The sequence below is a fragment of the Hyperoodon ampullatus genome (assembly GCF_949752795.1).
Source record: "Hyperoodon ampullatus genome assembly, chromosome: 3".
NCBI classification, from domain to species: domain Eukaryota; kingdom Metazoa; phylum Chordata; class Mammalia; order Artiodactyla; family Ziphiidae; genus Hyperoodon; species Hyperoodon ampullatus.
In genome coordinates this window covers 176,783,795-176,799,062 of record NC_136916.1, presented here as the reverse complement: position 1 = coordinate 176,799,062, position 15,268 = coordinate 176,783,795, and the positions used below count along the sequence as shown (strand labels likewise).

Here is a 15,268-nt window from a genome sequence, read left to right as displayed (position 1 = left end):
TGGTCCAGTGGTTAAGACGCTGTGCTTCCACCACAGGGGGCACGGGTTCGATCCCTGGTCAGGGAAGTTCCGCACGCCACATAGTGTGGCCAAAAAAAAAAAAAAAAAAAAAAGAATCACAGCTAAATTTTTAAGAGATGCTAGCTGCCTGGGAGGGTGAATAACAGTTTAAATGAAGCTTAGTAAATGAACCCACGGTAGAAAATTAAGGATTATTCGTTATAATTAGGAATCAATGGATGAAGGAGAAACGGTAGTCACTAAGTCGGTCATTGGTAACCAAACCCTTGACGTCAGAGTGACCAACACACAGGCCAGGAGGGAGGGAGGGGCGGGAAGGAGGCGCCGGAGCTGACCTTCCCTTCAGTCCCCCTAAAAACCACCCTCTCTCTCACCTGGGGAAAGATGAGCGCTCTCTTTCCAGGTACTCTCCCAGGGCTTTCTGGATCTTTCCTAGCAGGTCTGCTAATCTCTCCAGAGACCTCTGTACCCCCTGGATGTTCAGAACATCCATGACCAGGGGAGACTTGGATACCTTTTTCATGAGAGCCAAGAATTCCGTGCTGATACTACAAAGCAAATTAAAAGCGAGGTTAACGTCAGCCTTCGTGCAAAGGGTGGTTACCGGCAAAGCCTACCCTTCAGCCCTCCATCCCGGCTCGAGGCTGTACCTCTGGAACCGCTGGGTTTCCACTGGCAGCAGGTGTTTGATGTCTGCGCTGCCCGTGAAGATGCCCTCCAGGTAGACCCAGCGCCTCTGCACGTCGATCCACACGTCGAAGAGAGCCATGATCCGGTTCAGTTTGTCTTCCCAGCTCAGGGCGTCCTCTTCAAACACCTAATAGCGGGTGGATGGAAGGCAGAGCTCAACTGCTTGACTCTCCGCTCTCAGATACACCAGAACTCACCCCAATGTGCAGATAAAGATCCTGTCAAGTTATGTGACTCACATCTTCTACCAGGCACCTGGCAACTGTGAGTCTGGCCATTTTTATTTTTTAATTATTTTTTAAAAATCTATTTATTTTGGCCACACAGCACGCTGGATCTTAGTTCCCCTACAGGGATCGAACCCGTGCCCCCCGCAGTGGAAGCGCATGAGTCTTAATCGCTGGACCGCCAGGGAAAAGGCCCTGACTGTAAGGCTGAAGGTAAAACAGTGGATGTGCGGGGGGGGACACCTCCCCACGCGGTACCTTATAATACGGAGAGAGCTTCATGGCGGACACACTGTTGATGTGCTCTTTGACCTTGTTGAAGAGGTCGTCCCAGCCTCGGATCAGGCGACACTTGTTCTGATAGTTAACCAAGTCTAATTCGTAAGTATTCCACACTTCTCTTATCTGAATTGAAACCAAAAGAGGCACGTCATCAATACGTGGGCGTTTGCCAGCCACACAACTGACCGAGTGTAATGGAGACAAAAGGGACCACATGTGAGGCTCAAATCTAGTCAGTCTATGTCACAGCCTGAAACGAGATATGGAATGCCCGTCAGCCTATTACTCACCTGCTTCAAAAACTCCTCCAAAGCCATCTCCCCCTGTGCTACAAGCAGCACGTCCTTGACAACCGCTTCATTTTTCTGCAAGTCGACGTCCCAGATCTGGCCGAGGGTCAGCTCAGAAACAACCCAGTTTACATGAAGCCGTTTCATCAGCTGTTTCCAGTGGCGGTCTTTAAGCGCTTCGGATTTCAGTTCAATCACCAGCATGTTTATCTGTGGAGAGAGGGAGCCATGTTACCCGTGCAGTGTGTTTCTAGCGGACATCTGTGACCGCAGCTCTGAGTCACCGACCTTGAGGTAACCTTTCAGAAGCCTCTGGACAAACTCATAGGACGCGTACTGCCGTAATCGTGCGGGGAAGTTTTTCAGCTGGTTCAAGAGGCCATCTAAATTTTGCCGAAGCTGTGAAGAGAAACACGAGATGGTATTTAGTTTGCCAACATTCCTTTAAACGATGAAATATTTTTAAGATGGTTTTAGAAGAAATTTTGCATTAATCTGGATGAATAATATAAACGACCATTAAGTGACATTTTGTGAGCTCTAACAGTTCCTTGCTTGCCGAGTTTCTAGGTCAAGTCCACACTTTCACTACGTGAAGGCACACGTAGCAGCTCCTGGTAACTGCACGTACCTTCCGAGGCTGCACGGAAACCCACGGCTGCTCCTTCATCTGATCGATCTGCTCCCAGACCTTGGAGAGTTCTGACCAAACGCCTTTGAGGTCCTGTAGCTCCTCTAAGGCCACCTGCGATGAAGCAGAGTAAAGCAGCTGAACTTGGAAGCAGAGCCACCCCGGGGCTCTTGAGACACTGCGGGCCAGAGGCAGCGTGCGCACGCGGCCCCAGCTGCCCGCCGGAGCGGTTCGTACCTGGACGCGCTCCTCGCTGCCCCCGAGCAGGCCCGTGTCTGTCAGCTCCAGCGCCTCCTTGGCCTTCGCGCACTTCTCCCGGTCGTCCTTCAGCCTGCCGAACTTCCCTTCGTAGATGGTGAGAGCCTGCAGCGCCTCCTCCGGGCGGAGGTTGCCCTGAAGCAGTCAAGGCCAGAGGATCAGAGCCGGGGCTCAGGACAGGCGAGCTCTGGCTCTGAAATGGTGGAGGGGGCCCGCTGGGCTTCTAGAATTTGTGATTCCTTGAACACGTCTATGTAGGTAAACATTCAAAAGCTGTACACTGATGGTGCGCGTCCATTACTGGGTGAACTTTTACCTCCAGACTTGACACAGGAAAGGTGGAGCACCTCTCGACTCCGCCATCCCCTCACGAAGTGCCGTGGGAGACGGAAGAGAAGAGTCCGGAGAGACCTGGGCCTGGAGCCCGACACTCCTGACCGAGGGGACAGGGTGCTTGGGGCTGCCCGCCACGCCCTCCCCGAGGTGCAGAGTCGTCGTATCCGTTACCGAGAGGAGAATGAAAAGGAAAGCACCGTTCTCACCGGAGGAGACGCTACTTCAGCCGTAATCAACACTGTTAACCTTTGAGAACGACTACACAACATATCAAAGCTTTCACTGTAACACATTACTAGCAAGGTGAGGCAACAAAAGATACTCAAATTCAGGTGATCACACTCTTGTCTAGTGATCAGTGCTCACTCCCCTGCACAGCCTGGAAGCACTGGCGTTAGCAAAAGCACAAGCCTGCTTAACACCGGGGCCCCTCAGCCAAGATGAAACACAAGGCAGGACCTTGGGTCCAGCAGCACAGACAGGGCTGCGGGCAGGACAGAGGCCAACCCGGTAGACGTGGGGCGGCCAAATCAGCCCCTAGGACTGGTGTGGAGAACCTACATCCTCACTACAAAACCAGACTGACGTTCAGAGCATTTCAAAACCCTTCCCCTTCTACACGTACGTGTATGTCTAAGTTTGAATTCCACCCAGTGAGCCAGGCAGGCCTCGACCTACGTGCCTGAGCCCCACACTGGCTGTCCCCCTGCCCGGATGCCCCCTTGGCCACGGCACGCTTGCCAGCCCCTCCCTCAGCCTCCACGTGTCAACCCCCTGCGGAGCAGGAAAGCACCGACACCCCTTTCCCGCGGCACGTGTCACCATCTGACTTAAAACACGTGTTCTTCTCGTTCACTCTTTACCCTCCGTGCCCCAGTGGAGTGTAACTCCGTGCAGGTGGGGCTCCTTTCTGGTCACCGCTGTATCTCTGCTGCCCAGAATAGAGTCGGTGCTCAATAAAGACTTGAATGAACCCAGAGGCCAGGGTGTGGCAGGTCCTGGTACAGAAAGCCTTAACGACTGCGACAATGACGTCAGAGTTCAGGGCTGCCCCCCACTGCACAGACCTAGCAGTGGCGGCAGCGGGATGCTTGGCCCGTGTCCACGAGAAAGGAAATTCTAACTTCTGACTATGCCTAAGTAAGAGGATAACTTACAAACAGAAAAACAATTCCCCGACTTGAGCAACTGTCACGAGGAGGTCTAAGTCGGCTTTCGTGTTTTCAAATCCACTACCTGCAAGTCCTGCTCCTTTTAATCACAGGGAAAAGTCTTCATTCTGGAAAGCTAAGCCGTGGCAGGGCCTTTTAAGTCTGAGAGCAGAGACGCCAGGTCACCCGCTGCCGGCCCGGGGCCGAGACTCACCGTGACAGGCTTGGTCTTCTCCCAGTCGGCCAGCAGGTCGGTGGTGCGGCTCTCCACCGCCCGGTCCTCCTGGACGATCTTCATCTGCAGGTTCGCCACCTGCTGCTGGATGGCGGAGTCCTTCCGTCGCATGATGTCGGTGAAGGCCCCCCACTCTCCCTCGATGTTGTCGATGTAGAGCCAGGAAGGCGGGAACTGGAACCTCTGCTTTTCCAGCAAGCGCTGGCCGTTGCGGTAGAGCTTTGAGGGTTATAGAATAGACTGAGCGCTTTCCTTCACAGGGGCAGCAGAGACTGCTGTCAGACCCCCACGAATGGGAAGGCGCCCCGCGGCTACGGAACACACGGGCTCCCCTCCTGACGGTGCCGTGGCCAGTCCCGTGACGGCTCCTGGCTGCACCGGGTGGCCCTGAGCAGGGTCTAAGCGTGCCAGAGCTGGGCGTCACACCCTCCTTCCAAAGTATGAGAAGGTATGATTCAAGTTTGAGGACTTGAAGGTCCACAACGACAGCAGAAGATTTTAAAAGACAGGAGCCGGTGGTTCTCAAACCCTGAAGTGCCTACGAATCACCTGCCCCCCCGTACAGGCACGGCAGGGGCGCGACAGAGACGCACCGCAGACCCCACCGGAGACACAGCGGGGGACAGAGCTCACCTCGACTTGCTTTTCAAACTGCTTGATCTTCCGTTTCAGGGACTGCACGTAGGTGATGAAGGTCACAGCGTCGGAGGTGCTGGCCGTGTCCACTGAGTGTTGCTCCAGCTCCTGGCGAGACTGTCCGGAGAGAGCAGTGTGTGTAACAGAGCGCCGAGGGCCCCGGGGTCTGCCACGCCGGCGGGGCCCGGCCCCTCACCTTGGAGATCTGGGAGTGGAAGTCGGCCATGTTGGAGCCGAGCATCTGCCCGAATTTGCCCAGGACTTCCTTGTGCCAGGAGTCGTACTTGAGGTTCACCTTGGACTGGACCTGCGGGCGGGGGAGGGAGGGAGCACACGGCGGCGCGTGAGCAAGGCTCTCACACTGCAGTGTCTACGCCTTGGCTTCATTTCAGTCGGATGCTGCCGCCCCAGCTCCCTGGACGCCCTCCAGTGAGACAGCAGCGCTCACCTTGCCGTAATCTATGACTACCGGTCCAAACTCCTTCTTGGTCTCCGCGTTGTCAAAGGTCCCGCGGGCCTTCCTTATCTGCACCAGGAGAGCCTGCCACTTGCTGAGATCTTCCCCGAGTCTGTTGTAGATGTTCTCAGCTTGCATGTCCCACAGACACTGATACTGAAGCCAGACCTGCAAGTGAACAAGAACATAGTTAAATACTACAGTTTGACTTTTCATTTTGTAAAACATTAACATATATTTTCATATGCTGTTAAAAGTCTCATGTTCTTTCATTGCTGTTAGGAAAACTCTCACTTCAAATTTGCAGAATTTTCCTGTCAAAAGAGAATAGTTTCCTGTTCTCCAAAATGACTAATATCCCACAAGGTTTGCCCTATCATTCACTCGTTTTAAGACAGCAAATATCACCTCATCGTTCACATTACATATAGTCAAGACCTTTTAGCTCCATATTCATTAAATCTTATACTCCTAAGCGTGTAAGACAACATATTTGAATGAAATTAGCTTCTCACCTTGACATACTGCTCGACTTCAGTTACGATGCCCATGACTGCAGAATAGGATTCCTCCAGGGCGACGGGGCCATCTGGCATCCGTGTTAGAGCGTTCCGGTAGAACTTCTCTTCTTCGGTCAGTTCATAGTGGACACCCACCTGACCAAACAAAGCCAGACATGAACGCAGGTAGTGCGCACAAAAATGTGAATCTCAGAGTCACTTTCCCTGAATTAAAAGAAACCGAAAGAAACTGTATTTAAGGGATAACATTCACTTATCCCAGTCACAGGTAACCAGAAGCCTACTTATAACATAACTCCTCAAACCAATGAAAGGAACATCAACCACAAGCCAGAAGATGTGGCGTCACTATTGGCACGAGGCAAAAACAGTTAGAAAGCAGGCGAGCCCTAGGAGCAGAGGGCACGACGCCCCCGAGCAGGGCCCTGCGAGACCCGAGCCTCTCATCCAAGGCAGGACTGAAGGTGGCGCCTACGAGAGCGTGAGACGACCACGACCAAGTGTTAACACCAACATGGATGCTGGAACCCGCGACACAGTCATTCGTTTGTTTCAACCATTTGTGGGCTGTCACGTGCCAGGCACTGTTGTAGGTACAACAAACAGACAAAAACCTCTGCTCACACAGATTTACATTCTGTGGGAGGAGAGAGACAACCAAGGGAAAAGCAAAATGCACAGAACGTCACAGGGTGAGCAGTGCCATGGAGGAAAGCAGGGAAGAGGGGACGAGGGGATGCGGGTGCGGGGAGGGTGTGTTTTGAGCAGGGTAGTCGGGAGGGCCTCACTGAGGAGGTAACGCGTGGGCACAGACCAGGACGTGCAGGGAGGGAGCCTTGTGAGTATCTGCTCCCAGGGCTTCCGAGCGCAAAGGCTCAGGGGCAAGAGTCCACCTGGCACACGTGAGGATAAGCGAGTGCCCAGCGCGGCTGCAGCAGAGCCGCGAGGGAGAAGCAGATCAGGGATGCGGCGTGTCACGTGGGGCCCAGCAAGGCACCGTGGTGGGTGAGACAGGAAGCTGTTAACGGGCTCCGAAAAGAGGGGTGTCAGGGCTAACACACAGTTTTAAGACGCACTCTGGCTGCTGTGTTGACAACAGATTGTAGGGGGCAAAAGCAGACACAGAGCGACCAGTCAGGAGGGGGCTTAAATAATCCAACTGAGGGATTATGGTACCTTGGACGGTGGTAGCACTGGATGTGGTAAGAAACAGATTAGGGTTAATTTTAAAAACATTTTTTAAATTAATTATTTATTTTTGGCTGCGTCAGGTCTTCGTTGCTGCACGCGGGCTTTCTCTAGTTGCGGCAAGCAGGGGCTAGCTACTCTTTGTTGCGGTGCGTGGGCTTCTCATTGCGGTGGCTTCTCTTGTTGTGGAGCTGGGCTCTAGGCGCATGCAGGCTTCAGTAGTTGTGGCGTGTGGGCTCAGTAGTTGTGGTGCACGGGCTTAGTTGCTCCGTGGCATGTGGGATCTTCCCAGAGCAGGGCTCGAACCCGTGTCCCCTGCATTGGCAGGCGGATTCTCAACCACTGCGCCACCAGGGAAGTCCCGATTAGGGTTAATTTTGAAGATAGCAACAGTGGGCGTCCAGGAGCAGGTTGGAGGATGGGAAAGAAAAGACTGGGGGAGGAGCAAATCTGAGGGAGGGGACTGAGAGACAAGTCCAGCCTGACACGTCCATCAGGTGGTCACATGGAGACGCCAAGGAGGCAAAGGGACAGGCAGTCTGGAGTTCAGGGTAAGGCCTGGCTGGAGACAGGAACACGGAGTTGTCCACACCCGGCTGGTATTTAAAGCCAACAGGCTGGATGAGACACAGAGAGAGTGGGGTGGAGACGGCGCTGAACACGTAGGGCCAGTGAAGCAGATGGGCCAGCGAGGTGGAGGAAAGCCAGGAGAGCCGGCAAAAAGAGGGTGGCAAGGAGGGGGCAGGAAAAAGAGACCTGAGCTTACGTTCACAGTTAAGAAAAGAGAGACGCTTCCGGATAGGATCGCTGTTTTCTAGAAAAGTCTGTTACAGCAGAGATGGTGGAATATGCTTATTTGAAAACCACTGGTCCTATTTAGAAGAACTATTGCCTAGAGACCAGGGACTAAATGCAACAGTCTCTTGAGTTTTCCTTTTGCTCTAGGAGTGTCCTAATAAGAGCGTACTACATCTGGGATTTGCTTTAAAATAATCTGCTGCTGGGGGGTGGGGAAGGGAATATAATGAAACAAAATTGGCCACATGTTGATAAATAAAGCGGAGTGGTGTGAGTTCATATGATTCCCTCTGCTTTTGTGTATGTTTGCAAATTCCCATAATGAAACGCAAGTGGGAGGGTGGGCAGGGAAAAGCAGGAATTAAAATTCCCAAAGAGGTTCACGGAGGGAATTTCTAAGAGATCACTGACACCAGAGCTCCAAACCCGACTGTGTGGAAAAGTAACTACTGGGAAAAACGTCAGGTCACACAAGGCTTCCTCCAGCTTTCCCTGCGAGTGCCGAGCTGAGGTCTGGAGTTTGAAAAGACGCGTCAATCGCTCTTTAAAGAGGCGCGTGGAGGTGGAGTCCCAGAGTGAGAGGGAGGCGCGGCGCTCACCTGGTACCTCTGACTCTGGATCCTGGGGAGAGACAGCACCACCATCTTCCAGGCGAACATCTCCTGGTACAGCTTGTACCTGCACTCCTCGATTGGCGGGTTCAAATAGATGACCTGGTTGGTTATTCTCAGCTCATGAACGACATTCTATGAAGCAAAGGTTTCATTTTTACTCAGCAGTCTATTTCAGTAAAATGGCTTTGATAAAGAACATTTTCTCTCTCTAATTATTAAACTACTTCCGTCTGAACCACAAAGTCTGCTACTTTATTAACAGACTCGGTCTTCCCTGACTTCATGTTTGTGGTCTGTGCCCTCCTCAAAGGAAGAGGAGGTCAGAGGGCAGGCCCCGCTTGGGTCCTTCCTGGGTCCCCCAGTGCCTGGGTGTCATACACACAACAGGTGCTCAGTGAAGCACCATCGGATATGACGTGCGTGACGATATCTGGACACGAGGACCTTGCGACCTGAGAAACCAGTGACACGAGGTTGATTTTACTGATATATGTTTACAAGTCGGGGTCAGTCTGTGCCACCTGCCAGTGCTTTAAGCTAATGGAGAATTCCAGCTCAGTCTTCACTAGATACTGTATCCACTCAGACACACTCATTGGCTTTTCTGCATCTCAGTATTTTAAAAAGTACACTCTGGGGATGAATATCTGTAATATTCCAAAGTGAAAAGATTTTTCAAGCATAAAAGCGGAAAAAAAAAAGAAAAGGTATAAAGTCTGCGTAGAAAAAAAGAAAAGCCAATTGTTTCTCCCAGATCAAAGTTTTTACTTGCCCAGTTCTTCCAGGCTTCTGTTTTGTGAGACCTTTTTATTGGTAAATATAACACACATACTGTAAACTACATAAAACTAACACATGGCTTAATGAATTAGTGTAAGGTGGACAGCTTTATAACTACCACCCACGACAGGAGACAGGGACCTACTTGCAGAGTCTGAACAGAACTTTCTGGGAAGCTTGATAGGCCCCAGTTGACCCCTCCTTCACACGAATGGGAAATAGCTGGCTTGGAGACAAAGACTGCTGTCCAGTGTGCTGACCAGTGTGCTACTGCATTCTCCCACAAGAATTTGATTCAGATTTTTGTGAAAATAGTGACATGTTAGGGTAATCGTCTGAACATCTGCTTGTAGCAGGTTATCATGTTCAGCTCTGGACATGATTTCTTACATGTCATACATGCTTGGAAAGCAGAGATCTTTTTTTCCCAGTGTAAATTTATTTCTAAATATTATTTTCTATTAAAAAAAACTTCTGTTTTTGAAACTATTTTAGACTTATAGGAGAGTTCTAAGGCACCAGCTTCCTCTAATGTGGTGTAATTACCAAAACAAAGACGTCAGCACCGATATAATACTGTGAACTGAAACACTGACTTCAGTCAGATTCCCAGGATCTAACGAGGGCGCACGTCACAGTTAATTGTCACAGCTCCTCACTCCCTTCCGGTCTGTGACCTTTTCTCAGCTTTTCCTGTCTCTCTCGTGACCTTGGCATCCTGGTGTCCTGTGGGATGGCCCTCCACCTGGGTTTGCCTGACGTTTTCCTCATGGTTACGGTGGGGGGAGACCATGGGGTGAAGAGCCCTTCTCATCACACCACAGGCGACACCACACATCTCCCCTGGGATGCTGACTTGGGCCAGCTGAGCATGGTGGCACCTGTCAGGTTTCTCCACTGTAAAGTGACCTTTTCCCTGGTAGTTTTTAAGGGGAGAACCTTGTTTAATTTACTCTCGAATCGGCTGCCCTGGGAAATACTGACCTTGATCTTTGGCTCCCCTCCAGGTTTGTGACTAACTTGAGGTGCGTCCGTATCCATGTCAACCTCTGCTTTATCCTCGGCTTGTCCGAGAAGCACCTGGGTCCAAGCTCTCAGGCCAGCTTGCAGGCGGACGCCCAGTATCCTTTCAATCTACAGAGAAAACATGTCCAAGAACAGCGTTTCTTCCAAAAGTTAGCTCACAGAGCACGTAAACAGAAAGCTGATGTTTTAGGTCCAGGATGAACTGTTTCTGACTGCAAGCCCTCACCCCTGCTTCTCAGCCTCCTTTCCTCACCTTCCAGCCTCAGATCACCGTCTCCTAGGCTGACTGTGCTTTCCACGTGCAGGATCCCCACTTATAAGTGATAAAGATACCAACACAAACGCAGCAGATGTAGCTAAGGTCTTGATATTTGTTCGGTATGATAGACAATTTACAAAACAAAAGCATTTTCCTGGTAGCCTCAGAGATAAAACTAGAAAACTATAATTTGGCGATTAAACAACTTTCTTTTTCTTTTCAAAACTGAGGCATAATTGACATGTAACGTTATTATTAGTTTTGGATATATGACATAATGATTCAATATTGGTATACACTGCAAAATGTCACCACAATAAGTCTAGTTAACGTCCGTCACCAAACAGGGACCATTTTCTTTCAACAAGTAAAGAAGAAAGCCAAAATTCTCTTCTGATCAGTAACGAGACAAACAGATTTCCTATGACTAGGATGTCTGTATGTCTTGTTTAGCGTCTGGCCACACAACCATCGTAGGAGTGCTGCGAGAGCAGCTTGAGATAAACTGGGACTTGCGGTCGATTCAGAAGAGGGGGGCCTGTGAACTGTCACCGTTTGGGTCCCCCTGGTGGATACACTGCAACTTCCGTATCCACTTTAAAGGAGAAAGCCTGTGACCCACACACAACAACTGCAGAACTGACCAACTACCATCTGTCCACTGGGTGACCTCTGCCACAAAACATCCTCCTTCTAGAGACTTCACAGCTGCACTCTCTGACATACACCGACGGGAAAGTGACATGGGGTGGTAAGTATGCTTCAAACACACACACACACACACACACACACACACACCCCTCCCTCCCCACACACACCCCTACACGTGTGAGCCAAGATCCTCTCCACCAGGAATAAGAGCTTCTTGGATGCTGGGTGGGATGGTGGAGGGGGACAAGGTGGTCAGAGAAGGGCGCCAGGAGAAGAGGGCCAGGAAGAACCACCTAAATTATCAGCAGAGCCGGGAAGGGCAAGTAGGAGGTTGTCAAATATCCAGAACACAGAGAGAACTCCTTCTCCTCCCCCACAGCTCCCCGCTTCCAACTTACGAAGAAGGTGACTATGGCCGATACTACAGTTCAGCGCTATCATTAGCTACACGGGATTTCTGGAGAGAACTGGACTGTCACTGGGAACTTCTATGGAAACGTGCTCCTCAGTGACAAACGAATCAGCTATGGGACAGGGCCCACCCCCACGCAGACAGCGGACAGGTGGGCAGCACTGTGTGTGACGGGCCCCGTACCCACCTCCATGTCCAGCTTGCTGACCCAGATGGGCAGGTTGGAATAGGAGTGCAGGTTGAGGTCGTCCACGGCCTTCTGCACCCGGTGCAGGATCTCGGAGAAGGTCTTATGATCGTATACGCAGGTCTCCAGAGACCGCACTTCCAGGTCTATTTTCTCCTCAATAATCAGCAGATCGTCCACCTAAAGGTACATTTAGTATTTAAAACACCCACTCTGTTCCTTTATCTTACGTATATTATTCTCAATTAATACATGTCCGAGGCAGAGAAGTTCTCCCACAGATAGCTAACCCTACGTGTGGGCGCGAGAACACACCCGTGTCTCTGTGGAGGAAGGGAAACGTCTGGAAACGAGCAGCTCCCCACCCTGCCCGCCCCTGCTCCCGGGAAGGGTGACCTCTGACTGCCAGTTTGGGAGAAGGACACCAACGTGCTCCACTCAGCACTTGCCCTCACTGGGAGCCGACCGCGCACCAGACCAGCAGACTCTGTCCTGCCCGCAGTGGCAGGCGCGGGGCCAGGAGGTGGCAGCTGGGCGAGGGTCTGGGGAGGAAGTCCAGGACTGGGGCAGACTGACCACAAGCACCACGACTGCGGATCGAGAGCCCATTCTCCACGCAGCTTTACCAGTAATAAAGCTCTCGTGCCCTTCACCTCTCTACTGGTTTCCTACCTGAACTCGGGCTGTCGCTTAACGGCTTCCCTAAAGCTGCAACACCATCCAGCAGCCCGGTGAGTGAAAGGCTGCTTTCTCCCTCTCAGCGGACTCGGCCCTAAGCTGTAGGGATCACGCGTGCCCTCTGCGGGGGAGCTAATGTGTTAACTGATTAGCCATCGCTGGGTTTAGCTCATTCCCCGGACGTGGAGGATGAAAGCAGAACACACCTTTTCTTGGAAGTTGAAGACAGTCTCCGCTAAGCGCTGCACGTAGGGGTCGAGCTTGTAGGACTCCCACACCAAGGCGATGCCCTCCGCGATCAGAGCCTGCACCTCCTTTTTCAGGCCCGCGACCAGCAGGGAGATGGTGTTGCGCTCCTCCACCTTCTCACACGTGCGTTCGTAAGTCCGAACGCTCTCGATCAGCGAGATGGCAAACGGGTAGAGCTGGTTTGCTTGGTGAGCCTTGTTCACAATCGCCAGCGGGACTCGGAAACCGAGCCACTTGAGGTTTCGCACTTCTTTGGAGAGTGTGATGATCTCGGGGAGGAAGTTAACCTTCAGCTTGAGGACGTTTCCGGAACGGCCCCGGACGCGCGTGCTCTCGATGGTGAAGATGCGGCCCGAGACGCCCAGGTTGCGCTGCTGAACCTTGCGGGCCCAGTCGTCAAAGATCTCCTGTGTGTTGAGCTTCATGCGGAAGCTGTCTCCGTCCTGCTTCAGCTTCTGCCCCTCCACGTGGTTCTCCCAGCCCTTGCCCAGCACGTCCTCCACACGCTTCATGTAGGCCGTCAGCTGTCGGTCGATCTGCTTCGCCCAAATGATGGACCCCGACACTGGTGGCAGGTCGCGCACGTGGCTCATCTTACACGCCTGGCTCTGCGGGTACTGGACCTTGAACTTGTCGTGCAGAGACTCGATGTCGTCCTTCACACGCTGGATCAGCTGGGTCTGGTACTCACGGATGGCCCCACGGATGTGAGGCCTGACAAACAGCGCATTGAACCTGGAGAAAATCCTGAACATCTCATTGGCGTTCTTGGCCGTGCCGAGCTGATCTCGAAGGCGAGCGGTGATCCGGGTCTCCACCCTGTCGATCCTCTCGTCATATCTCTTCATTGCAGCCTCCCAGGCCTCCGTACCCTCTTTGGAGACGTCGAGCCCGTCCACTTCCTTGACGTTCTCGTAAGCAAGGTTGACCTCCTCTATGGCATTCGCGTCAGCGGCATCAAAGAGAACCTCGGCTACTTTCATGTCTTGGGGTTCGGGCACCTCTCCTTGGTTCTGCTGTGCAACTGCTGTGACCTGGAAGGAGAGGATTCGTAACCAAAAAGGTCTGCCAAACGAAGACTCATCCTGTTGCACACAAGCAACACACACCACACAAAATGACCCGTCCACCACGTAGGTTCAACATTTAGTCAAACATTTCACAAGTGCAACTCAACAGGACCATGTAAGACACTATATGGTATGTTTTAACTCTGTGCTGGAAAGATCTTCTGACAATGTAGTTTCTTTGCTTAAGCTAAAAGAACATGTCTTAAAACCTGGGTTTGGGGTTCTTCCCTCTTCAATGTTTAGACTATGATTAAAATTGCACTGGAAAGCTCAGGAATTCACAGGAGTGCTACGTACAGACTTAGTATCCAACATGCTTTTCCTTTTTTTTTTTTTTTTAAACTTCAAATTATAAGCCATCGGTCCACACCACAGCAGAGGGACAGATATAGTGCTACAGTAACTGAGAAGAGTCCACTCAGTTCCCTTCATGCTACTGGAGAGACAGCAGAGTACACACAGGATCTTTGCCTCAGGAAATGTTAAGACTTCCAGGCATGTCTCAGGCCCACACTCTCACAGAATTATAACGCTAGGCAGGGGTCTTGATCTGGGGTCCACAGATGCCTCGGATGAAACTCAGACAGTCTGTGAATTTGTTTGGGGAAAATCATTATTCTCACTAACTCCCTAATTACATCTAGCATTTCCTTCAGTTATGAACGTGGGCTGCAGCCACCGCTGTTCACAGCTCCGACCCTGTCATCAATAAATCCTCATCACATTACAGTTGTACACATCCTAAGATCCTGTTTATGTTCACTGCTTCAAAACTATGGTTATTAGGCCTGTCACGAGGTCTTGCTCTTTTACATGTTCACGGAGAAGCGCACAGATTACTAGATCACAATTTCAAAACTGCTGATAACTGTTTATTTGTAAACCTGTGCGTTTTAGTTTATGTATTTAAAAACATTCTGAGGACTCCGGTTGATGACAGTGTAGGAGCAAAAACTGGGCACAGTGATTAAGCAGCCACTTCAGGACAACGGAAAACAAGCAATGGCAGCCAGCACCGTGAGCTGTGTCTGTACCAGGTAAGAGCAGTGAGCTGCCAGCCGTCCTGCCTGGAGGGGCTCCCATCCGCCAGCTCAGGCAGGAACACCCGCAGCTTTGCAGGTGGGAGCACAACAGCAATAAGCCTGAAGGGGAGATTCTGGAAAAGACAGCCTGGCAAGGGCCGAGGTGCTAAATTACACCGACACACAGGAGAGCCTGGGGAGTCCTGCAAGAATGAAAAGTCTGGGCCGATTTACAACTTGCTGTCAACCAAGAATTCTAGAACTGGTGAAACTATCCTTCAAATACGAGAGTGAAATATTTTTCCCAATAAATAAGAAATGAGGGAAACTGTTGCCAGCAAACCTATGGAACAAGAAATATTAAAGCAAGTCCTTTAGGCTAAAGAGATAAGACAGCAGAGAGTAATTTAGGCCACAGGAAGGAATGAAGAGAACTGAAAAATATAAATTGGGGACAAACGTAAAAGATTGCATTATTATTTTTCTTTTCTTCTCCTGATTTTTCTAAGATATATATGACTGTTTAAAACAAAACTTGTAACGCTGTATTGCTGGGTTTACAATACATGTAATAGGTATGTAATATGTATGTATGGGAA

General features: G+C 51.1%; 1 protein-coding gene across 1 annotated transcript in view; it reads right to left on the bottom strand.

Annotated features, from left to right (window-relative positions):
* DYNC1H1 (dynein cytoplasmic 1 heavy chain 1) overlaps window positions 1-15,268 on the bottom strand; it is a 67,058-nt gene that overhangs the window by 36,448 nt on the left and 15,342 nt on the right. The window contains exons 8-23 of the mRNA XM_079698837.1: window positions 12,535-13,611; window positions 11,651-11,830; window positions 10,100-10,249; window positions 8,321-8,467; window positions 5,730-5,870; window positions 5,206-5,382; window positions 4,954-5,064; window positions 4,755-4,874; window positions 4,101-4,340; window positions 2,379-2,534; window positions 2,142-2,255; window positions 1,799-1,909; window positions 1,511-1,720; window positions 1,197-1,343; window positions 672-838; window positions 396-569 (exon numbers count right to left, since the gene is read on the bottom strand). Of these exons, the coding sequence (XP_079554963.1) occupies window positions 396-569; window positions 672-838; window positions 1,197-1,343; window positions 1,511-1,720; window positions 1,799-1,909; window positions 2,142-2,255; window positions 2,379-2,534; window positions 4,101-4,340; window positions 4,755-4,874; window positions 4,954-5,064; window positions 5,206-5,382; window positions 5,730-5,870; window positions 8,321-8,467; window positions 10,100-10,249; window positions 11,651-11,830; window positions 12,535-13,611 (3,422 nt within the window). The remainder of the gene's footprint in view (window positions 1-395; window positions 570-671; window positions 839-1,196; window positions 1,344-1,510; window positions 1,721-1,798; window positions 1,910-2,141; window positions 2,256-2,378; window positions 2,535-4,100; window positions 4,341-4,754; window positions 4,875-4,953; window positions 5,065-5,205; window positions 5,383-5,729; window positions 5,871-8,320; window positions 8,468-10,099; window positions 10,250-11,650; window positions 11,831-12,534; window positions 13,612-15,268) is intronic.